Source organism: Indicator indicator, unplaced genomic scaffold, assembly GCF_027791375.1.
Source record: "Indicator indicator isolate 239-I01 unplaced genomic scaffold, UM_Iind_1.1 iindUn_scaffold_194, whole genome shotgun sequence".
Taxonomy (NCBI): Eukaryota; Metazoa; Chordata; class Aves; order Piciformes; family Indicatoridae; genus Indicator; species Indicator indicator.
The window spans coordinates 10,980-34,796 of NW_026539273.1; the positions used below are offsets into that span (position 1 = coordinate 10,980).

The 23,817-nt window shown below is 50.8% G+C and overlaps 1 protein-coding gene across 1 annotated transcript in view; it reads left to right on the plus strand.

Moving 5' to 3' along the window:
- The first annotated feature begins 2,684 nt into the window (after positions 1 to 2,684).
- Positions 2,685 to 23,817, plus strand: part of LOC128980455 (fer-1-like protein 4) — a 36,911-nt gene continuing 15,778 nt past the window's right edge. Inside the window, exons 1-24 of the mRNA XM_054398928.1 lie at positions 2,685 to 2,763; positions 2,857 to 2,912; positions 3,576 to 3,664; positions 5,720 to 5,819; positions 8,282 to 8,373; positions 8,967 to 9,008; positions 9,115 to 9,282; positions 9,560 to 9,620; positions 10,778 to 10,909; positions 11,062 to 11,124; positions 12,054 to 12,138; positions 12,393 to 12,552; positions 12,767 to 12,950; positions 13,686 to 13,872; positions 14,062 to 14,426; positions 15,030 to 15,138; positions 16,423 to 16,621; positions 17,295 to 17,415; positions 18,563 to 18,663; positions 19,569 to 19,656; positions 20,952 to 21,068; positions 23,048 to 23,200; positions 23,402 to 23,585; positions 23,735 to 23,817. Coding sequence (XP_054254903.1) covers positions 2,685 to 2,763; positions 2,857 to 2,912; positions 3,576 to 3,664; positions 5,720 to 5,819; positions 8,282 to 8,373; positions 8,967 to 9,008; positions 9,115 to 9,282; positions 9,560 to 9,620; positions 10,778 to 10,909; positions 11,062 to 11,124; positions 12,054 to 12,138; positions 12,393 to 12,552; positions 12,767 to 12,950; positions 13,686 to 13,872; positions 14,062 to 14,426; positions 15,030 to 15,138; positions 16,423 to 16,621; positions 17,295 to 17,415; positions 18,563 to 18,663; positions 19,569 to 19,656; positions 20,952 to 21,068; positions 23,048 to 23,200; positions 23,402 to 23,585; positions 23,735 to 23,817 — 3,018 coding nt within the window. The remainder of the gene's footprint in view (positions 2,764 to 2,856; positions 2,913 to 3,575; positions 3,665 to 5,719; positions 5,820 to 8,281; positions 8,374 to 8,966; positions 9,009 to 9,114; positions 9,283 to 9,559; positions 9,621 to 10,777; positions 10,910 to 11,061; positions 11,125 to 12,053; positions 12,139 to 12,392; positions 12,553 to 12,766; positions 12,951 to 13,685; positions 13,873 to 14,061; positions 14,427 to 15,029; positions 15,139 to 16,422; positions 16,622 to 17,294; positions 17,416 to 18,562; positions 18,664 to 19,568; positions 19,657 to 20,951; positions 21,069 to 23,047; positions 23,201 to 23,401; positions 23,586 to 23,734) is intronic.

Here is a 23,817-nt window from a genome sequence, read left to right on the forward strand (position 1 = left end):
CTGGAGAAGGCTTCAAGGAGACCTTCTTGTGGCCTTCCACTATCTGAAGGAGGCCTACAAGAAAGCTGGAGAGGGACTTTCTGTCAGGTATTGACAGGACTGGGGGGAATGGAGCAAAACCAGAAGTGGGTAGATTCAGACTGGATGTTAGGAAGAAGTTTTATGCCATGAGAGTGGTGAGACACTGGAACAGGTTGCCCAGGGAGGTGGTAGAAGCCTCATCCCTGGAGGTTTGTGTGGCCAGACTAGATGTGAGCAACCTGCTCTAGTGTGAGGTGTCCCTGTCCATGGCAGGGGGGTTAGAACTGGATGATCCTTGAGGTCCCTTCCAACCCTAACAATTCTGAGATTCTCTTTAAACCTCTTCCAGTTCCTGTTCAAAAGCAAGAGAGTGAATCCTCCATCTCTCTGCATTGGCTGTGAGTGGAGTGACTGTCAAGCAGCTAGACAGGGTGTTTCTGGGTGCTAGACTCATTGATGGTAGGAGAGACCTTCTTTGGGAAGGAAGAGGCCAAGATGTGGTAGGAAATTCTTAGGAATTTCTTAGGAAGTTCCTCCTCCAGAAGCAGGGCACGTTAGTGGCTGGAATGTAAAAGAAGAGACACAAGTCCTGTGGTTGTCACCTGAGAGCAAGAGCTGCATGGGTGTGAGCCCAGGTGACAAGCTGTGGGAGGAGCAGCTGGTTTGCCCTTTTTCACTCATTCCAGGCCCTCCCAGGGCCTAGAGGCAGTAAAGACAGCTGTTGGAGGCCCTGGTGAGAGGCTGGAAGTGTCTCCTGCCTTGTGGTGTCCTGGATGTAGCTGGAATGCAGATTTATGGCATAGTTGTTGCTTCAGGTAGACAAAAGCTCAGGTCAAGCTCAGGTTTTCTTCCTCAGGTGCATGTGCTGTTCTCACCCAGTGCTGGTGCATGCTTTCTGCACGTCCCTCTCTTGCTTTATCTCCACTGGCATATGGAGAATGCCCAGGAAGCCTCTCAGCCTGCTCTTGACCCTTGTACTTGTGGTTCCCAAAGGTGTTTCAGCTTCAGGATTTTGTATAAATCTAAATCACCTCTTGCATGTGGGAGTTCATCATGAGCATTCCTCTTGCTTCTAGGACACCTGGCAATAAATAATGGTGATGTTTCATGGCACGCTATGCCATGCTATCCAACAGAGGTCCCTTCTCAGTGGGAGGTAATGCTCTATCCCCCTTCTTTGCCCAGGCTGCTTGTTGGGCTGAGGGCCCTACCTGTGGTGTAAAATGTGTCCCCAGCTTCCCAGGTTCTGTTTCACCAAAACTGTCTTCAGGTGAATCCAAGTGCTGGGAGCACTCCAGGTGTTTGACGAAGCCACACAAACTGCCATAGAAGATCATGGCTTTTTATAAGCTTTGAGCAAATACTGGATCCACCCACCAGTTATACACTTTGGTGGTCTGAATATCTCATTAAACAGCCTAAATTCTATCCCTTCCTCCTCTCCAGACGCAACTGGGTGCAGCCAGTGCACTGAGATTTCCGTGCTGCCCTCAACTGCCAGGCTCACTCATTTGGGTTCATAGAAGTGGTTCCAAATGCTGCCAGCCTATTGTGTTTGATGTGGTGTCCTCCCTGCTATGGTTCATTTCCACCACCACCAGTGCTTGCCCCCCTGGTGCTCAATGGAGCTCTTGTGTAAGAGGGAAATAATGGAGTATCTGCAGGGCTAGCTTTGAAACTGTCTGGCATTGCACAGGCATGATTCACTTGGTGTTTGCAGAGCTGGATTAGCCACCCTGGCCTGCTGCAAGGTGCCCTGTGCATGGGTGCAGGTGTTTGGTGCTGAGCACTGAGTGGGAGAGCCAGATCCCTGGGAGGAGGAAACACTTTCCAAATCCTGCTGGCCTGGGCTCGAGATGGTGCTGGTGGGTGCAGCTGTGAGCACAGCTTGCTGCTTTGTGCCCCATGTCTTCATGCTGTCAACTCAGTCCCCATCTGCCCTTCAGAGAGGTGGCACCCAGGCTGCATCCTCTCTGCCTCTGGCCCATGGTAGGGGTAGGAGAGCGAGGGCTGCTGAGCACCTGCCAGTCTGAGTGCAGCTGGCTCACGGGGGGCAGGCCAACCCTCCAAATCAGGGACCGGTGAGCCAGCCCAGCCCTTTCCCCACCTTGGCTTTGGAGGGTTTAACCACAAAAGACGTAGTTTTGTGCTGAATGAGCCACAAGGGCTGTGGTGGTCAAGAGTAGAGCTGGGCTCCTGTCTTCTCCACCGTGCTCGGGCTGGTGTCCTCCAGTGCCAGCTCTGGAAACCCCTGTCCTTCCCAGCACATCAAGCCCCAGCTCAAGCGTAGCCCTTGAAGGATCTTCCGTTTTCCGCAGCCGTGGGAGGGGAGTGTCCGGCGCTGTGTTCCCATCGCCGGCGGGCTCGAGTGCCAGCGCTCCCGCTGTCCTCGGGCCTGGTCTCCGCCGGGCACAGGAAAAACCTCTGCGGAGTACCTTGCCGCCAGGGGCACAGCTTTTCCCGGCCGGGCCTCGCTCCTAGACCGGCCCGGTGCCCCAGGGCTGAGGGAGGCGGAGCATCCGGGGCTCTCGTCCCCGCTCCCTCCTGCCCTTTGGAGGTGGATGCGGGGCGTCGGGGCGGGGAGCGTGCGGCCGGACCGGCTGGGCGAGCGGGGGCTGAGTCACGCCCGGCGGAGCGGGGCAGCGCATTCTGCCAGCGGCTCCATGGCGCTCAGCGTCGGCGTGCGGCGGCTCTCCAGCTTGCCGGGCCACGGCGAGCGGCAGGTGCAGCTCAGCTTCCGAGGTGGGCGCCGGCCGCGGCGGGCGAGAGGGATGGCGGCGGGAGAGGGCTGCCGGCCCGGCCGCTGGCATCTCACGCCTCTTTTTTCTCCTTAAGGCTTCACCCAGAAGACGAGGAAAGTTCGCTGTGGCCCGGAGGCTGTCTTCGGGGAGGTAAGAGCAAAGCCCCAGGGCTTCTCTGCAGGTGTCATCCGTGGGACGGGGATGGGCCACGGCCGCGTCTCGGTCGATGCTGGTGGGGCAGGAGTACCTCCTATGGAGCAGGGACAGAGGCGGCCTGGGCAGCGTCCTTCCTGGCGCTCATCGTCACCGTCCCAACCCTGATCCCCGCAACAGCCCAGCTGTGCCGCGCTGGCGTGGGGGGTCCGTTTGCTGCTCTCCTGATTGCCTCTGTGCCGCCCGTGGAAAGAAGGCTCGGCGGGCAGGAGAGGCCTCTCCCAGCTGGGCCAGCCCTGGGCGGGGGCCGGTCAGGGGAATCGCGGCCTCAAGGCGCAGCCTTGTCACGTGCACGAGCCCGGCGGCTCCTGGGTGACTTGCCTCCGGACCTCTGTGCCGTCCCAGGCCAGTCTCACTCCACAGCTTGCCAGTTCAGGGACCTCCTTGGAGACAAGCATTCACCTCTTCCCAGGGTGATGATGCTCTGGCTTTTTCAGCAGCAGACCTGTGGCTCTTTGCTGCTGGAGAGGCTCTCACTCCCCATCCTCTCTCCAGTCCCAGCTGCAGACTCTGCCCTGGCCATCGGGAAAGTAGAAAAGTAACTTCCAGGTGCAGCAGCTCTGTGTCGTTGTCTGTCACCTGTTCCTGCTCTGTTTGTAGCTCTTTCGCTGGCCCCACTATGGGAAGCTTGCCCTGGGTGAAACACTGTCTGTTAAGGTTTACAATTGCAGCAAGGTTTTCAGTAACAGGTAGGTCCTTTTGTTATTGGGATGAAGAGCTATACTGGGCTTTAAATTTTCTACTGGGAGTAGAAAACGTTTACTGGAAATCTGGTGGGTGGATGGTGAGCAGCATACAAGTTGTGGAAGAGGGATGGAGTTGTTCATTCTGTGTATATTAATGCATACAGCTGTCAGTCTACATATCTGTACAACCACATACACATATATGTCTACACATACAAATAAAGGATGTGATTTAATTATGCCTGCAGTAACAGAGACTGCATAACAATCCAGAGCAGATCTCTAGGTGAGACAAGGGTAAATTAGGGCCCTAAAAAACAGCTGCAAGGGCAGGGCTTGCCGCAGAGCGGGGACCTGCTCTCCTTGTGTAGATCCATGTGGTGACTGTGACCATGCTGCGCTCAGATTCAGCATGCCTGTTGGTAGGGAGAAGACCTACCAACATCGCAGTGTGGCTTAACCTTTAAAAAAGACAGTAATTGAAATTTAAAGAGTCATCCAGAACTTTTAAACACTTACAGGGGCGCAGACACAATACTGGGAACTTAGTGGCTATTCCAGCAGTGGTAAAACATTTCAGGGAAAACCAAGAGTCGAGGTGACAAATCAAGTAGTGGTGTTAGACCAGAGGCATGGCCTTCCAGGATATGTGAAACACTAGGATGGAGGGAGAGGTGCCAGCACTGATAAGCAAAATATAAGAACTGAGGGAAAGAAAATCAACAGGAATAACTTACTAGAGACAGGTGATAACAGAAACCTTTTTTAAAGCTTTCACAAGCCTGCCTGAGAGGGTGTGGAGGAAATAGATGAGTACAGTGCGTGTGAGACGCTTAAAGCCAGGTCAGAAAATGCTGCTGAACTTTGTGTCACTGTTTGCTGGATGCTTTCCTTATGGGAGCTGGATCAGAAGAATTGTTTTGGACTGAAATGTCAATAGAAGCTGCTATAGGACCAACAGATAACCAACAAGAAATCACCAGGACCTGATGGCTCTGAGCAAAGAAGTACAATGGGAAATGATTGGAGTGGCACTGACAGCATCTGTCCACACATCTCTGTTGCTGGGGAGCAGAGGAATAGCAGGTGACAGACATTACAGTTTAAAAGCATTTGGTCAGTGCACTGAGATGATCAAAATTGAGTAGTGTAGAAAGATTCATTGCATCACTGTATGAATCTGGTCTCTGGACTTCTATGTGTGCGGCCTTTCTGTAGCAGCAGCAACAAACTGGAAAAACTAGAGCTGAGAGGCATGAATGGAGAGACCCCTTGCTTGTGGGTAGGTACTAGGTAGGCTCTGTGTCTCAGAGGAGGTGGAAGCAATGCAAGATTAACAGCTCAGAACTGAAATGATGGTGAGAGGGGAATGATTCTGCTGTCTCGGTCCTGGGCAGACAATGAAATACTCCAGTGGTGGTTTTCAGATGTCAGTAGGAAGCTCTGCTTCACTTGAGGCTTAGCTTGGTTGTTGGCAAAGTTGGCACGGGAAGATGGAGGCTGACATACAAAGGGCCTCCAGAGAGCAGTAACACAAAGTGAGGCTAGGAGCAACTGAGTATGATCCCACATGTGTTACTGCCACTTGCAGGAAACCAGATCACCCTTCCACATGGAGAAGCCCCTTTGGAGTTGGTAAAGTCTGAGCTGACTTGCTGCAGATATTCCTGTGGCCATGGATTTACATACTATTTATTTCCTTGCATGGAGTCTTTGCTTTCCACTTTTGTCTGGGAAGAGTAATCTCAGCTCTGCTGGGTGCCCAAACACAGACTGTCTCTGCTGAAGGGGAGCGCTGCCTCATGCTCCGTGGGACTGGATCTGCATAAGCCTTTATTCATGGCAGCTCAGTTGCAAGCAGCTGTGTGGGCATGACTGTGGTGGAGACATCAGCTGCTGCAGGGTCAGAATGTTTGGAGTATTTTGACTGCCAGACTCCCTGCAGGAAGTGCTGCAGCATTTCCCTGCCTTCACCACAGCATGGGGGACTGTAAGCAGGAGAGGGGAGATGCTGGTGCTCTCTTTCTGCAGTTGCTGCAGTCTCTGCTTTTGTTCCAGGCTTCTTGGTACTCTTGTTCTCAGCCTTCAGCACCTGATGACGTCTGGGAGGCTGATCCTTCGGGAGGCCCTTGTTGACAAGAACCAGAGAGTCACTGGTGTAAGTCCTCTGTGGGTTGCCTGGCTATCACCAATCAGGAAGGCTTTGTGGGAAACCTTGTGTGGTGCTTCCCAGATGGATTTGGGGCTGAAGGGGAATGGGAGATGTTGCTTTGAACCTGCACTGCATCTGTCACACCTGTCAAGTAGTTTTTCAGGGCATGGGGTGGGCTGGGGGCTCTAGAGATATGCCAAGGGCCTGAGTGAGCATAGGGAGGCTTAGTAAAACTTCGGGTCTGGGATGTAGGATGTGGTATTTAATCTGCTTCCTGCTCCACTGCCACCCTGGCACCAGGACTGACTGGGCCCTTTGCACCAGTAGAAAATGAGCTGTTTCCTGGGTGTGCAGGTATGGTTCAGTGAGTGCTGGACAGCAAGGGCTCAGTGCCAGGGCCACAGGCAGGGCTGGGAGGAGGAGAGGTGGAGACGGCAGCTCTGCGATGTGCTGCGCCCCTGTTTGCTCTTACCATGGGCAGCCTGACTCACCCCTCGCGGTGGCACATGGAATGCAGCTCTGTGGCCACCAGACCACAAGCCCAAGTGGCACAGGCATGGCTTTCCCATGTTGCTGAGCTGGCTGGACCAGGGAGCAGGGCCAGGTAAAAATGGAGCATTTCCAGGAAGATTTTTAGCCTATGCAGTTCACTGCATAGATGTTCATGCTAACAAAGGAACAGGGACTAGACCGACCCTTCAGCTGGCACTGGTTTGAGGGAACCAAGCTAGAGGCACTTACACTGCTGTAAGGTCAGAGCTGCTCTGTGGCCCAACTGTTGTTTCCTGGCTGCCTCTCCCCTTATGTTAACAGCAACACTCGTGCTGATGACCTGATCCAACCAAGAACCAACCACACTTGGTTTTGCCAGATTAGTTTTTAATTGTGGGGATAGAAATAGGGGCAGGCAAGACTGGACACTCATTCCAGATCAGCCTGACACCCCCTACCTTGGCTTATCTGGGAAGTGAGCCTGTTTCAGCTGCTGCTCCTTTAGCAAAGTGGGAACAAAGCTATTTCTGCTTTTGCGAGTCTTGTTCTTCTCTGGCACTTGAGTTTGCACCTGTGGTGGTTTAGCCCTGGCTAGGGGCCAAGTGTCCACCAAAGCCACTCTATCACTCCCCCTCTAAGATGGACAGGGGACAGGGAAAATATAACAAAAGGCAGCTATAAGATAGAAGCAATTTAATACCAATAATAGGCACAAGCAACAGGCGGCACGGGAGTGAAAGCAGAGAGTGATGTTGGTCTCTGCTGCCCAGAAGCAGACGGTGATCGGTCTTGGGCAGCAGGGCTCTGCGCTTGGTGGTTCCTCTGGAAGATGTATGCCATGCACCAATCCTCCAACTTCTTTCACTTCATTCTTATATCTGAACTGACCTCTTATGGCATGGAACACCCCTTTGGGCAGCCTGGGTCAGCTGATCCAGCTGTGTCCCCTCCCTCTTGCCCACCCCTCAGCATAGTCTTGGGGTAGGGAAATGTTGGAAGAACACAGCCTGGGTACTTGTTCAGCAGTAGCCAAAACACTGCTGTGTTGTCAGCTACTGCTGCCAAACATAGCACTAGAAGGATGCTTTGAGGAGAATTCACTCCAGCTCAGCCAAACCCAACACAGCACAGTTTTTTCTCCTGGTAGTTTGAAGGGTTTTTTCAGACTCTCAGCTGCTCACCCAGCTTTATCTCAGGCTTCTGCATTTATCCAGCCTTTGCTGTTGTACTACTGCTTTCTTGGGCTGTATTTCTCCTTTCAGAAGGATGTGTTTTTCCAGGGACTGAGCTATGAACCTAGGTTGTACATCCCCTTCCGTCTACTGAGAAATGACCTTCTCTCTGGCTGTGATTTTTGGTCTCTGCTTGGAAATGCTTGTGTGTTTGTGTTGGTTTGAGATCAGGTTGGTCACTGGCATCCAAGTGCTGGCTGTGCAACCTGTGTCCTCCATACTTCTCTGGCTGTCCTTCATTGCTAACGCTATGTCGGTGTCTCTTGTGATGCAGGCTCTGGGCATGCTTATGGCTCCTGTGGTGTTTCAAACCAAGATGTTGTGCCTGGGGATGCTCTGCCAGCTGTCTCATGCCTCCCGCAGAGAGATCACTCCAAACCTCTGCATGTTGGTTTATTCTGCTGCAAGGCTTTCCCTACTTTCCCTGTTAAAAGTGACTTGAGATGGCTTTGAGGGGCCTCTCTGTGGTATATTTCAAATTTGGAACATTGAGCCAACGTTTACTCAGTGAATCCTATTTGGGAATATGTAGGGGAAAGGGGAGTTTGGTTAACTCTGGCTTGTTTATGGAGGTAGACAAGGGAAGTCTGGTATAAATAGGCTTCTTGTGGAGTTGTGACCCTCTTCCTTCCACATCTTTCCAGCAACATCTCCCTTTCTTCCTTGCACACTTCTCTTCCCCTTTTCCGTGACATTTCTGCCATTGTTTTGTGGCTTTCAGGCAGCTTCATTTTCTGTTCGTAGATCTACATTGAGTTGGATTTGCGCTACCAACCTCCTGATGGCTCAGCTGGGACCTGGGTTGAAGAAGACTTTGTCTATCAGATGAAAGACAGGTACTGAAATCCTGAGAGGAGCAACTTTCCAGGCAGCTTGTACAGTAACCCTTCCAGTGGCAACCTTTGGGATGCTGTCCAGCCTCATTTACTCTCCACCTCTGGCCAGGCTGATCTCTTTGCAACAGCAGCAGTAAGTGATCCAGGGTCTTTGGAAAGAAAATAGTTTTTCTCACAAAGAGCCTGTGACTGCAACAACCTGCTGCATTCTGGGAATCCTTTTGGACTCCCGCATTTCTGCAGCCTTCCTGACTGCTGGAAACATGACTTTGTGGTTTCCAAGTTGCAGAGAATGTGGCTTTGGATTGTAGCAAGCCCTGGCACCCTGCACACAAGTGGTGCCCAAAGCTGGGGCAGGTGGGGGTGTCTGGGCAGACAGGATGACAGGCAGCAGCAGGGTCTGGGGAGTGTCATTTCTGGAGTGCCAGAGGCAAAGCCACAGGCACACAGAGTGGATGGTGGAAAAAAATTGCTTAGGAAGATCCTCATGTCCCTGCCAAGAGCCAAGCAGGAACACAGCTGTGGCATTGTTACTTGAATGCACCAGGAGCAGCTGCGACGTTTTCCCAGCAAAACATCTCCTCTTGTTACAGCTCGGAGCTAATCATCTGCAACCCAGGCTTTGAGGAGCTGGAGTGAGTGGTCCTGCTTGAGAGTGTCACCCTCCTGGATGGAGAGCAGTGCACAACCTGCCTGTCAGGGCTGACAGTGCCTGTGCCTGATGGGGTGGGTGGTTTGCAGGGCAGCTGAGGGACCAAGAGTGAGCGAACTGGACAGGAGGGCTGCTGCACTGGGCAGGAAGCTAGCAAAAGGGCTGGAGACTGATGAAGAAGAGGAAGAAGAGGAAGAAGATTTCTACGATGTGTCTGAGATGGAGGTTTCGGGCATCATCTTCAGCCCTGTGAAGAGGTATCCACGGTGTGCTCTCCTCTCTTGGTCATACCTAGGCCTTGGGGTGGAAAGTCCTATCTTGTGGGGGAATCCTGCATCTCTTGGTATTCTGCTTCTGCAAAATGTTAGAAACTGTCAATACCCAGTGGCCCCAAACAGGCACTGTTGGGGATTTCTTCGTTCCCAGGGCGAAGGGCTGTTATTTGCCAGGGCTTCTGTTGCTTCCCTTGGTGGGTGCTTGCTGAAGTCCATGTTGATGAAGAGACCTCCTCACTTGGGTTGTTCTTCTGTGCAGCCGCTCCAGACATTGCTTCACACGGGACCTCTTTGCCACCCCAGCCCCGCAGAACTTCCAGGTACTGTAGCATTGGTTGCGTGTCCCTGCAGCTACCTCTGGCCCTGCAGACAGTCCCTCGCTGCCTTGCTGTGGGCCTGGCCTTCTCCAGTTGCCACATACTCTGGCAATTGGTCTCTAGGTTACTCTCTAGAAGGTGAAGACACCTTCTTGCTTGATGTGGCTTTCCTGGGCAAGGCATGAGATTCCTGTCTGTGAGTGGCAGTTCCAACATCAGCCAGCCTAGAGCAGAATTTCTTTCTGCGAGAAGGGAACCAGCCTGATAGCCACATGTGCCACTGCAAAACCCTGCCTGAGCAGAGCTCTGGAAAGCACCAGGCAGGGCTGGTGTCTGCTGTCCTCCTCATGGCCTTGCCTGAGTCCCCAGGGACATCAGTGAAATGTGGCTGGGGGTGGACGGCTGCTGTGGGGGCTTTCTTGGAGATGCTGAGAGGCTGGTATGAGCAGTGGCTTTGGCTGGTGCTCTGACATCAGGTTTATTTGAAACCACTCTGAAGTTTGGAAGCAGAGTTCAGACCTTGCAGATTTCAGGGCAGGTCTCCCAGCCTGGCTATGGATTTAAATCCCTTCCTGCTTCTAAGTAAATCTTGACTCATGTTTAGGTTTTCTGCTTTTCAGGACAGAGTCCTATTGACCAAGCAGGAAACTTTTGTGGGGGTGGAATTTCTTACCATCATTTTCTGGAGGCTATTATTCTTCACCTTTGCAGCTGCCTAGTTGCTTGTACTGAGAGCAAATGTGAGAACATTGCTCACAGATCTTAGACTCATAACTAGTTGCAGCAAATGAGACAGCTCCATTCCAGTCTCCTGTTGTGTCCATCTCAGCAGGATTCAAAGTGAAGTATTGACACAAGATAAAAAGAACATCTTCTCCAAGATGCTCTGTGGATCCCATCATGTGGGAGTAGTGGGTTTGCATCCCCTCGAGATCAGGAACTGAGTGGGGACAGTGCTGATGGAGAGGCTGCTCAAATGCCATTTGGGTTTGTCTTGGCCATAGCAGATTTCAGCAGCCATGCTCTTTCCTGCTCCAAATGTCCATCCCTGTGGCAAGAGGGCCCTGCAATTTGCATACTGATATTGCTGAAACAAACTCAAGATGGAGCTGGTAACAAGGAGGGTGCTGGCCTGAAGGGTTTCTTGCACCTTTTCTAAGGTTGGAATTAACATCATTGAAGCGCAGAAGCTGGTGGGGGTGAACATTAACCCCTTTGTGGTGGTCAAGGTTGGAGAAGAGAAGAGGCATACAGCAACACAGAAGTCAACCAACTGCCCCTTCTACAATGAAGTAAGCAGCAGGGACTGAGGCTTGGTCCTTGCCTTTCTGGGGTCCCCTCCTTGACCAAGAGGGTGCTCAGGATGCATCTGCTCTTGGGCAGAGATGCTCCTGGGGCTGTTCTGGGAGCCTGGGACTCAGCTTGTCTTGCTCTTCTATTTCAGTACTTTTTGTTTGAATTCCATGAGCCAAGGGATATTTTATTCCACAGACTCATAGAGATCTTGGTGAGTATGCTCTCCTTTTTATCCTTTGTTGGTAACTGGTACAACCCAATGCTTCTGCATATAGATGCTGGGAATGATGGGTAGAGAAAGGATGCCATTGCTAGCCAAGTTTTCCAGCCAGAGGCATCTGCCCTGCAGAGTGACCAAAGAGGCAAAGACCTGGCCATGCTGCCTTTCCACCTCCTTTGTATCAGGTTTTCTCTTCATGCAGTGGCTGAAGTGAGGCCTCCAGGACTGTTTCATGACCATTGCCTTGCTCTTCTGGGGGCAATTCTCTGCTGTCCCTTCCCCTTGAGCCTCATCCTGCAGGTTATGGAGGCAGATGACTGATGTGGAGGGAACTCAGTAGAGATTTGTACTTTTAGAAAAGCACAGGTGCTTCTCCAAGACATGAGGCTTTTCTGAAGATAGCTAAACCCAGCCAGCACCTCCTTTGCCATGCAATCTCTGAAGCTTTCCTTGTGAAATGCTGCACATCTCTTCTGCTGGTGTGGATTCAGCAAATGCCAAACAAGGCTTGGGTTTGGGAGAGACACTAGCCTGGTTGGGGCATAGCTCTGCCCTGCCCATGAGGATGTGGGTGTAGGATTCCCTGTTGGAAAGCAGGTCTGTGTCCTTGGTGCATCACATGGGTTTGGCTTAGCTGGGGCTGGCAGAAGTAGCTGAATTAGTTGCACAAGAATTTGCCTTGGCTCAGGTATGACCAAGGCCTGTGGGCTGATGGGCTTTGTAGGGGTGATTGGGCAGGAATGGCTTTGTCCCAGGGCTAACTCAGATGGGGCAACGTGCATGTGGAGATTGCAACCGCTGCCTGAGCTGCATCTTGGAATGAACATTTCTTAGCAGTCCTGTCCTCCTCAGCAGTGCCTGGGTGTATCACCTGGCTGCTCACATCCCTTGGTGCTCAGGTGGATTTGTGCTGTCTGCAGGTTTTTCACTCAAAGAAGATACCATTCCTGGGAACGTGTATAGGAATGTTTAAGATGGATGTTGGAATGGTGTACAGCCAGCCAGGTATGACCCCTGCACCTGCTCCCTGACCTTGTCTGCAACTGATGCTTTGTGCTCTACTGCATCTGGGGAGGGCTCTGTCTTTAAAGCATCTCATTCACATGAGGACTTGCACTTGCTTCTCACGGCTATCTGAGGGCTAGTAACACCTCCTGCAGCTTCTGAGACAGGGTCAGGGCAATCTTTGTACAGATACAGGTGGGATGTGAAATAGTAACCTGAGCTGTCCACAGGGATCTACTTCCTTTTCCTCTCAGATCACAGGTTTTTCCAGAAGTGGGCTGTTATCAGTGACCCCACAGACACCAGGGCAGGTGTGAAGGGCTTTGTGAAGTGCAACATCTCTGTTACTGCACGTGGGGATATTGTGGGCTCCCTCTCCACCTCCTCCAGCAGCCGGGATGAGGACATTGAAAGGTAGGTGCAGTGTGATCTTGCATGACCCTGGGGAAAACAGTTATGGTAGTTCACACTACGTTTTTTTACCCCTTTTTTCCCCTCTTCTGATGGGTAAAGGCCCAGGGAAAGACCTGTTGTGGGATGGGATCCAAACCTCCTGCCAGTCAGGGCATCTCTAGCACCATGCTTCCTGGACTCCAGGAGAGAGCAAAAACGTTCGTTTGTTTTTCAGGAACCTGCTGCTGCCTAAGAGAGTCCCTGCAGAGAGACCCTGGGCCAGGGTCTGCATCAAGTTGTATCGTGCTGAGGGCCTGCCCAGCATGAGTGCAGGCATCATGGGTGGCTTCTCCAAGATCATAGGGGAGAAAAAAGTCTTTATTGACCCATATGTGCAGATCTCATTCTGTGGGCAGCAGGTGAGGTCTGACGGGGGGTCTGTGTGGGGCCAGGATGATCCTCACTTGATGCATGGCAGCATCTGCTGGGCTGATGCTGCTAAGACCCTCCACGGGACACTGCAGTCCCGTCAGAGACAGGCTTGGAGAGCTGAAGCCTTGCTGTCCTTGGCAGTGGCCTGAGTCATGTGGCCATGGATGAACAGTGTCTGGCTGAAAAGGCTTTTATGGAACTTATGTCTCTGTGTGGGAGACAGCCCCAGCCCTGAGCACAGGCCCTAGCTGAGCTACTGGCTGTGCAGGCAGATATTTCAGATATCAGATAGGGTCAGGGTAAAATAAATTCTGGAGTAAAAGTTTTCTGTGGCAACCTGGACACAGCCTGACACCCCTGGGAGAGTTTTCTGAGTTAATGGACCTGTTCTTGCACCCAAGGCCAGGGTTTCTGGTCCTGTGATATCCAGTAAGATAAGAATCAGTCCCTGGGTGGCCCGATGGGCCTGGGAGTGAATTTGTGACACTTCTGGGTCTGGTGGTGCTGCCCACTTGCTTCCAGGACACCACCAGGGCCTTGGAACAGCCCTGCTCTTCATGAAACACAGAAAGTAGTTACTGGGACCAAGGACAGGAGCCACCTCCTGAGCTTTCCTGGCACTGTGTGAAGGCAGACCAGGAGGACCTGCCATTCCTAGAGAGGCTTGAGGCATCCCTTCCTCTGTCTGGGGCTGAGTGGCTTTCTCACCTTCTCCTTCCCAGGGGGAAACGTCAGTGGAGATCAACACCACTGAGCCTGAGTGGAATGAGCAGATCAGCTTCATTGAGATGTTTCCACCTCTGGCCAGAAAGATAAAAGTCCAGGTGCTGGATGATGCCAACATTGGTGATGTGGCCATCGCTACACACTACATTGACCTGCAGCAGATCTCGGACTCTGGCAGGAATGGTGAGGCTTGGCATGTGGGCCCTTGGGGCAGGGTGTCATGGGCAGTCCGATGCCCTGCTTGGCCATGATAGTCTCCTGGAGGTGGAAGCAGGAGTGGCTGGTGTGTGTGATGTGGGCTGTCTTCTTGGGGGAAGGTCTGTCTGCAGCAGTACCCTATGGTGCAGTTAGAGCCTGTCGCTGTCACTGCAGGCTTTAATCCCACGTTTGGTCCAGCCTGGGTGAATCTCTATGGCTCCCCCCAGAACTCAGCTCTGCAGGATGTCCACAAGGCCCTCAACGAGGGCATGGGTGAGGGGATCTTCTACCGTGGGCGCATCCTCATGGCCATCACAGTGGAGATCTTCAGCAGCCCCAGCAGAGCAGAGAGGAAGCTTGGGGATAAGGCGAAAGGTGCCCTAGGCAAACTGAAGCTGAAGAAGAAAAGTAAGAAATCCAAGGAGAAAGCCAAAGCACTGAGACAGCTTCAGGGAGAAGAAGAGACTGTGAGTTGTCAGGAGGTTGAGCAGCCTGAGGAGGTCACTGTGGAAGTAGAAGAGCTTCATCCACTCCCTGAGGTGAGTCCTGCTGTGGTGGCATGGCTGACCAACACCAGCCTGTGGCATGAACAGGCCTCTTGGGGAAGAAGCAGTGAGATCATTTGCTGGTGTAACAGTGCTGAAGCAAACCCAGCATGCCCACTGCTGAGCCATCCAGGGCTCCTGGAGCCTCTGCAAGAGCCAAGGCCACATCCACAGCCCTCAAAACACCTCCCACAGTAAGGCTGGAGCATCCCCACAGGAGGTGCCTTCCTGACACCAGGAGGACGCTCACATGGGAGTTGTTATGCCTTTGAGCATGTGCTTCTTCTCCCCTGGAGTCAGGGAGTTGTTAGCTGACTGTGGATCTCTACTTGGCCTGGGATGCAGGTAGGATGCAGCTGTGTTGGTCCAGTAGCTGTTCCTTAGCCTACAAACCTGCTTAGTGGCTTCACACAAGTATTAACCAAAGCCATGGCTTGCACCAACCTCCCAGGATTTCCAGGAAAACTTGTCCTGTGTCTGACATACCGCGGCTTGGCTGGCAGGCTCTTGGCCATTCCCTGGTGCTCTTTAACTGTCTGGTGAGGCCGTGTTTTTGTGATACAAGGCTTTTGGGCTGATTGCTGTCTCCTTGCTTAGAATGCACTGGGGAGGAAAGAGGAATTCCTCCTCTTCGCTGCCTTCTTTGAAGCAACTATGATGGACCCTTCTCTCAGCTCCAAGCCTGTCAGCTTTGAAGTCTCTATAGGTGAGTATTTCCTAGGGCTCTGTGCCTGGAAACTGTGGCAACACTGCAAATCTGCCTCCAACAGCCCAAGGCAGTGCTGCAGTCCTAAGGTGCCAGCCCTTGCATGGCTTGTGCCTCCAAAACAGGAATTCAGTAAGAGCAAGGGATGAGGCCAAGGAGTGCATTTGATGCTTTAATTGTCTTAAAAGTCTGGATGCTTTCCTGTGGGGTTGGAAATTTGAAGTTTTTGTATGAACTGCCTGTCTGGGGAAGAAAATGGTTAAAGCTCTCCTGGGAAGTAGAGGTGAGAAGAGGTAGGGGATGTTCAGGAGCAAGAGAGAGAAGGAAAGGAGGGGAAGGTGGGAATTTCTGAGCTGGCCATGTGGTGCCGAGGGCCTGTGACAGCAGGTGGTGGGGAAACAATTGTAGGAGAGCACGTCCAACCCTCTCTAAGCTGAATGGGTGTATGTTTTTAGTTGAAATTAGCCCTCAAAATAAAATTGCCAGACTAGCTCAGATGGAAGCCAATGAAATTCTATTTACAAACAAAACTACAATCTAGAAATATGAAATGCAATGTACAAAATACATAATATTTACATATATTTACCATTTATAAACAACACAAGAACCCCCCTGGACAAACCCAGGAGGTTACCAGTAAATACCCCCTCCCTACTCCCTTGATCCACCCTGTACAAGGGAAAAAGAAAGAGGAGAAAAGAAAAGAGTAGTTTTTTAGTGCTTAGCCACAACAAAAACACATTCAAGGTCAGCCAAAGCTAAGCAAAAGCACCAGCTAGCATCTGCCAGAGTGAAGAAACCGAAAAGAGCAAGAGTTAGTTTACACAACTAACTTTATGTTAGGTATCAGACCAACAGGATTATTTAGACCTTGTCATTATTTTCCCTTTCACACCCAATGGTAATTTTTTACTCAATCTGTGGAAAATTTTCCTAGGCACAGCCTAAAACTGCCACAGTGGAAATGCTTGATGGTGAGCAGTCTTCCTGAGTGACTGCTGCTGACAGTAGTGTAGGGGTGTAGATGGCAGTTAGTGAGCACCTGGTGGAGCTGGTAGAATGTGAAGGCATGCACAAGGACTTGCAATTGCCCAGCTCCCTCTCAAGCCCCTGGTTGTCCATGTGATGTGGTAATGGTTGAAGGCTACTAACTAGTTCCAAAAGCTGTGCAGGTCCACATGTTTCTCCTGGTGGGATGATTGTGCTCTGATTCTGCAGGGTAGCAAATTTGTTTAACAGTGATCCCACATACCTGATTACTGTTTAATGCTTACTATCAAGGAAACTATGGCAAAGCTGAAGAGGTTGTGACCAAAGTAGGGAGAAAAGTGGAAAAGGGAGAAGTGAAAGAAGAAAAGCAGGCTTTGCTGGACTCTGGTTCAGATGGTGAGCTTGATGTTGAAGTTCTGGTCTCAGCTTCAGCAGCATTGAACAACTCAGTGACAAAGAGCCAGAAACCAGAGCCCATGGAGTATGACAGGTGAGTCTTCTCCTTCTTTCCCACCTGCTCTGGTCCTACCTTAGTTTCCCAGGCTGGTTATTCCAGGCATTATTAGTGATCTGCTCAGCAAGGCAAGTACTGTGCAAGCATTTCTGCTCTTAGCAACCATTTTGAAACTCTTTGCAAAGGAAACTGACCCATCAATAACAGCAGCCCCTTTACTGGTTAACAAACATCATCCTAAGGACTTGATTCCAGTGGGGAGGAAGAAGAGGCCTGCTCTAGCACTGCTGTCCTATATAGGGCAGGCGAGACACATGCACAAGCTCTTCTGATTCATTTGCTCTGGGCAGGCTGCTTTGTCCCACAGCCTGGCAATGTCTTGGCATCTGCCTTGTGAGCTCCTTGCCTGCTACTACTCAGCACTGTAGTAACAAAGAATTTTGGCAGCATCCCAGGCTCAAATCAGCCACATTCATCTGGGCATGTGCTGCTCCTCTGCTAAAACCCTCTGTACTTATTTGGATGGCAAGGGACAGGTCCAGCAGCTTGCATCCATGTTGGTGGTGCAAGGCCCAAACCAGCCTGTTCTCTGCAGGGAGGACAGGGCCCAGATGATGCCTTCTGTGCTGGGTGTGCACGTGCTGAGTTGTGATGTGACATATGCTCTCTGTAAGCAGCAGCCATAACCTCCTGTGCCCACTGTCCTTAGGTCATACAGCTGCCTGCCCATGACGCATGAGAAGCCCTGTGTGTATGTGTGGAGCTACTGGGAGGATCACACCTGGAGACTCTGTATTTCCAACTGGATTGTCAAGCTGGCAGAGCGCCTGGTAGTGTGTTGAGGGCATCTATGGCATGGTCCTTCCTTGTGTGCTTCACCTGTAGCACGTGCAATTGCTCTGTAAGATGTTTGCCTTAAACACACTCGCTCCTGACGTGAGTTTGTGTCTCGCAGGCTCAGTCCCACCTGCCTTTTAAGAAACAAGTTTTAGGGCAGTGAGATCAGAGCCACTGCCCATGCTGTGCCACAGCCTGGCCATGAATCCTGCAGGTGTGAGTGAGCCATGTCTATGACAAAAAGCTCCTCTGCTGCCAGTCTTGAGCTGCATGTGCACTGGGCAGATGCTGCTGCAAGCAGCCTCTTAGTCTCAGGCTGTTATCAGCAGGATGCAGCATCTTCCCACAGCCTTATCTTTCCTTCTTAGATATCAAAATTCGAAAGCAGAGCTTGCCAGAGTGTTCAGTGACTGCTCAAGCACTGAGACACAAGGTGTAACAACCAGTGTTCATGTTATCCCCAGGCTCCAGAGAGGCCCTGGCAAGCAGTCTCAGGATCCCCATCTCCGCAGAAGGGCACAAAGCATTTGTGGCAACCGCATCCTTGCAATCTTTCACTCTGACCCTGCAGCTAGGTGCAAGCTTCTTGAGTGCTGTTTTTTTCCTGAGAGGTGGAAATAACAACTTATAGCCATTCAGGGTAGCCTTTTTTACGTCATGCACTGGATCATTCCAAAAGCTGTGTAAGCTAAACAAGGCTCACCACACTTCTTAGCCAGCACCTAGTAACACACATGCATTAGAACTCTGGAAACTCATTTAAATAGGTAAAGTCCTTTCACTTCTTGGTCTTTGCTGTCATCTACTGTCCTTTCGAAAACACAGCATTCAAGGTCTTCTCTTAATTGTTGTTGTCTCCTGCTGATCTTCTGCTAATTCCACAGGAAGCTCAAGCATGTGAGAATCTGTCCTGTTTTCAAGACTCAACCTTATCTCTCTCTCTCTAAAGTTTTAGGCTGTACTGCCTGCAGCTGCAGCCTTATCTTCCCCCATTACCAAGCTCAAGGCTTTACCTTTATTTATGTCTAAAGCTTAATCAAGACTACTTTTATTTATGTCTGGAAAATCTAATCTCATAACTACTGGGAAAGTTTTGAACAATGAGAAAATTAGTAAGTCTCCTTCCTTCACTCCCCACAGGAGCAGCGGTTGGATGATGTGGAGAAGCTCATGAGAAGGCTGAAGGCTAAAGCAGAAGAGCAACTCAGAGAGGTGCTAGAGGAGTTTATAGCTGGGTGCAGGTTGGCATGTCCCTGATTTCCTAAGATTTCTTGTTTTCAGGTTAGGAGGTTGTATCATGCTATGCCCAGGCTGTGACCAGGCTGCTCTTGTCCTCATGAGGAAACCAGGACAACCTGAGAAAACGACCCTGTAGCTCTTCAGGCTTGGAGAGGAGACGCCAGTTCTGGAAGCACAGGGGTCACAGCCTTGATGTTCCTGGTGTTTTCTAAATGTTAGGATGTTTCCTTCACACTCTTCAGTCAACCAGACAAGAGTTTGGAGAAGAGAAGACTGAAAGGGGATTTAAAAGTGTTTATAAATATCTGAGGGCCGAGTGTCAAGAGGGAGGGGACAGACTCTGCTCAGCTGCACCCTGTGATAGGACAAGGGGCAATGGATATAAACTCCAGCACAGGAGGTTCCTCCTCAACATGAGGAGGAACTTCTTCATTGTGAGGGTCACAGAGCACTGGAGCAGGCTCCCCAGAGAGGTTGTGGAGTCTCCTTCTCTGGAGACTTTCAAGGCCTTTCTGGATGTGTTCCTGTGTGACCTGTGCTGGATTCTATGGTCCTGCTCTGGCGGGGGGTTGGACTCAATGATCTTTGGAGGTCCCTTCCAACCCTTAACATCCTGTGATGAGTGTTGCAATTGCTGCAGCTGGCCACTGGGGTCCAACACATGCTTCAGTCCCCAGCCTTGTGATGGTGACAGTACAGAGGGAGCCTCAGGTGCTGGGCAATCCCAAGTGTACCTTCTGAATCACAAAGCTTGTGGAAGAGAGGGCATTGCACACAGGGAAGTTTCTGAGGCAAGTTCCCTCAGAATTAGTACCAAGGATCTGGAGCCTGTGCCCCTGCTATGTGAGCTGTGCTTTGCCTGCTAGGTGAGGGAGATGCAGAGCCTGTGCCCCTTTTCTCATTGCAGGCAATATTCACTCAGTGTAGAGAGAAAAACGATGGCACATCCCAACCACCTTGACAGATGTCGGATGAAATTCCTGATGCGCAACATCGTAAGCTGTTGCTTGGTGATGGTGGTGGGAGCATGTGTGATCTCCATTCTGGGGAAGGCTTCTGGACCAGCTAGATCTGGGGCTAAGTAGGAAATTTGTGGCTAAGAGTCATGAGATCAGTCATAGACTTTTACTGCAGCATCTCCCACTTCTGCTCAGGATAATACACCTTCCAGCAATGGCAGGGACTGGTCATGGCAGTTTTATGCAGATACTGTGCCCTGATGCCATCTTTCCTCTCTTGTGGAACATGTGGCAGAGCACATGCCTGTTGCTGCCCCAGAGGTTGCTGGAGGGCTTTTGATGCAGGCTATTCCCACAGGCTTTGGAGATGCTTACTGAGAGCCCCTGTTCTTGGAAACTTGGCCTGTAAGCTGGGTAACCATCCAGCAGATGTAACAGGCAGTCATCTGCCTGTCCCCAAAAAGGGCAACATCTAGGCACTCATAATCCTGCAGACAGAACTGGCTATCTGAATGAGGGCAGTTATACTCCTTCCAGCACAGCCGAAAAACAGAACATGGCAGTATGCATAGTCTCTGTCAGACTGTGAAGCTTCGAAAGGCCTCCCAAAATGCAGTGACAGCAGGAGGAAATAAAATTTTAGGCTTGTCTGGATCCCAGCTCTCTTCCTTCTGTCTCCCTGCCTCCCCACACATTATCACTTGAGTTGTGGTGAAGATACTCTGCTAAGTCAGACTCTCTGAAAGAGGATCCATCCCAAGAGATGGGTTTTCTGGCCTTATCACTCCATTATAGGTGTGCACCCTGAATTCCTTCTGGATTTCATTAGTTTTGGTTCATCACAAAGTTTTTCCTCACATTTGTACACTATCTAATGTACACTATTTGTACACTATTTGTACACTATCTACTAATGGACGTGAAAGCCCAGGTCCATGTTTCGGTTTCCTGCATGTTTGTATTCCCATACTTCTGTGGCCCCAAATTACTCCCTGTGCAAAGCCTCCTCCAGGCTGGAGGCTTGGACCACCAGCTTCTGAAATGTTTATTTCTTATACATCTTTCTGTCCCAAACGATGCCAAACCTCACAGGGCTGTGTGACATTACCTGTCAGTGCTGTTGGCAGAGCTAGTGAGTGGCTGCAGTCTGCAGCTCCTGGCACGTGGCACTCCGCAGCTTTGTGGAGGTTTGCTCTCAGCAGCTTTGGTGGAGGTCAGGGCAGGATGGACATGATCAGTGCATGGGTGCTTCTCTGCAGTGTCCCTGTGACAGTGTCAGTGTGACATGCCTGAGTTACGGCCGTGTGCTGACAGCCACGCTCTGTGTACAGATCCTGTGTGCAAAGCAGGGGCTCCGCATGAGGCGGCGACTGACTCGAGCCAATGTCAAGGAGAAGGTTAAGGAGATAAAGAGGCTCCTGGCAAAGCTACGTTTCATGGCTAAAGAGGTACAGCTGCTCTCAGGGTACCCTGCTTCTGTGGAGGAGAGGGTACAGAAAAGGAGAGGTTTACTGGGCTGGCTGCTGGGGCTCTTGCTAGCCTGGATTGGGGTTTTTCCTCTCCTGTCTTTCCTTGCTTTGTAAAATCCCAAATTTCAGCTTCTGGAACTTACTGTAGTGGCCTTATGAGGGATGAAATTTCGCAGATTTGCAGGGCTGTTGGTGACAGAGCAGGGGTCCAGGCATGGTTGGAGACAGAGCAGGGGTCCAGGCATGGTTGGAGGCAGAGCTGGGCCAGCTTCAAGCCACTGAGTCCTCCCTGCCCTCTTTGCCTGGCCAGCCCCTTGTCATGGGGCTGCTTGGGAAAACAGTCATGCCTGTGCTGCCTGCACTCTTACTGGAACTGACCCTGGGCACTTTCTGCAAATTCATACTTGCATTGAAATAAAGTCTCATATTCATAGCAGAGACTCTCCATTTTCAGAGTTTCACTGGCCCTGTTTTAAATAACTCCAGAAAATCATTGCATTTGTGAAGTGTAAACCAGAATGCAATGTGTATTGGAGTTAGGTGGACAGATATTGTGGCAGTTTGGAGAAGGCTTTCACTAAGTGAAGTCAAATCTTTTTCACACCTTTAGCTATGTGAAGGTATTATCAACAAGATGTCACCCTTTACATCACCAGGAGGAGATGCTTCAGTCTCACAGGCTGACAGGCTGGCTGCATCTGATTCCCCCCACACAGAGAAACCTCCTCCCATTTTGCTCCCTGCAAGCAGATGGGAATGTTGCTGTCTCTGTGGTGTCAGCCCTGCACATATATTTGCCACTTTTAATCCCTGCTTGGAGGCTGCTGGTCTTGGTGTGGATCAGTAATAAATTGCTTCAGCTACTTCAGTACTGAAAAACTGCAAGTACAGGTGCAAATGCTAATGACAGAGAAACCAAGATGGGGAAGAGAGTTTAGGTTGCAGTTTAAAAGAAGCCATTGCTTCCATCTGTGTGTTGGCTTTATTGCTAGTACTGATCTCAGCCTGAACCACTGTTTTATAAGGGGTACTCTCATTTCTGAGATGCCAGCTAATGTTGTTCCTTCCCATGGATCAGCACTCAAGCTCCTGTCAGAGGTTTGGAGTAAAATGCCACTTGCCCAGCCTTGTGTGGGCTCCCTCTGCCCAGCACTGGCATGCACTTGATTGCATCCTGCTGGTGTTTCAGTGGGAAACAGAGTGGGTCACAGATCTCTTCAAGAAAGCTGCTGTGCTGGTTTGGGCTGGGATAGAGCTTCAGAGTAGCTGGTATGGGGCTGAGTTCTGTATTTGTATTTGTATTTGCTGGAAGCAGTGTTGATAACACTGGATGTTTTAGTCGCTGCTGAGCAGTGCTTACACAGACTCAAGGGCTTTTCTCCTCACCCTGCCCCAGCAGTGAGCAGGCTGGGGGTACACAAAAAGCTGGGAATGGTCACAGCTGGGACAGCTGACCCCAGTTGACCAAAGGGATATGTGAGACCATATGACATCATGCCTAGCATATAAAGCTGGAGGAAGAAGGGATGTTTGGGGTGATAGTGATCCTCCCAGGTAACTGTTATGTGTCATAGAGTTCTGATTTCCTAGAGATGGCTGAACACCTGCTTGCTGATGGACAGTGGTGAATTAATTCCTTGTTGTGCTTTGCTGGTGTACACAGCTTTTGCTTTGCCTCTTCAACTGTTTTTATCCTAGGAGTTTTCTCACTTTTACTCTTTTGATTCTCTCTGATCCCAACGTGGGGAGTGTGTGTGATGTAGGTGCCAGCTGCACTGCCATATTGCACAGAGAGACTTTCAGAAGCATGTCTGCAATCTTAGGCCCTCTGGATCTCCAAATTACTGTGCAGCCAGTAGCCCTTCCTGCAAGGAGATGAAGCTTTCACTGCATCATTGAGGGAGAACAAGATATGTGCTGTTTCTCTGCTGTGATATTCCTCTTTTTCCTCCCTCCAGCCCCAATGCACCCTCCCCGATGTGCTTGTCTGGATGCTCAGCAACGACAGGCGTGTGGCATATGCAAGAGTTCCCGCACAGAACATCCTCTACTCAGTAGTTGAAGAGGAGAAGGGCAAGGACTGTGCAAAGATCCAGACAGTTTTTATGAAGGCAAGGTTTATACCCACTGCTCCTCTCTTCCAGCCCTCCTTCCTGAATTCCTGGAGTTCACAAGGAAATACAGCTCTTTCTCCACTACTGCCTTTATCTCTGTCTCCTGTGCGTTTCAGTTAGTCACTAGCTGATGGTGATCTCTTAGTCTGAAAACGCATGGCTGAGATGGGAAGCCTCCAAAACCTCCTGTGCTTTCAGGTCCCTGGCTTACACACTGGTGAGATCTTTGCCAAATTGGAAATCTACATGTGGCTTGGGGTAACCAAATATGCAAAGAACTGTTTGGCAGAGCTGCCTGAGGAGTTCAAGTATCTCTCTGAGAGTGGACAGGAAATAGTCCAGCTTTCAGCCTATGGTCCTCCCAGCTGGCTCAGCAGGGATGGTGAGTGTGGGTGATGCTTTGCTATAGCTTAACCATGAACAGCAGAGCAGAGAGGTGAGTGTTCCTGCTGGCACCTCTGTTCTCTTTTTTTTTTCTTTTCTTCATTTTTTTTCCTCTTTTTTTTTTTTTCTTTCTTTCTGTTAAACCAGATTTCAGCTATTTCCAGCTCCGAGCTCATCTGTATCAGGCTCGAGGGATTCTCCCTGCAGATGACAATGGCCTTTCAGATCCA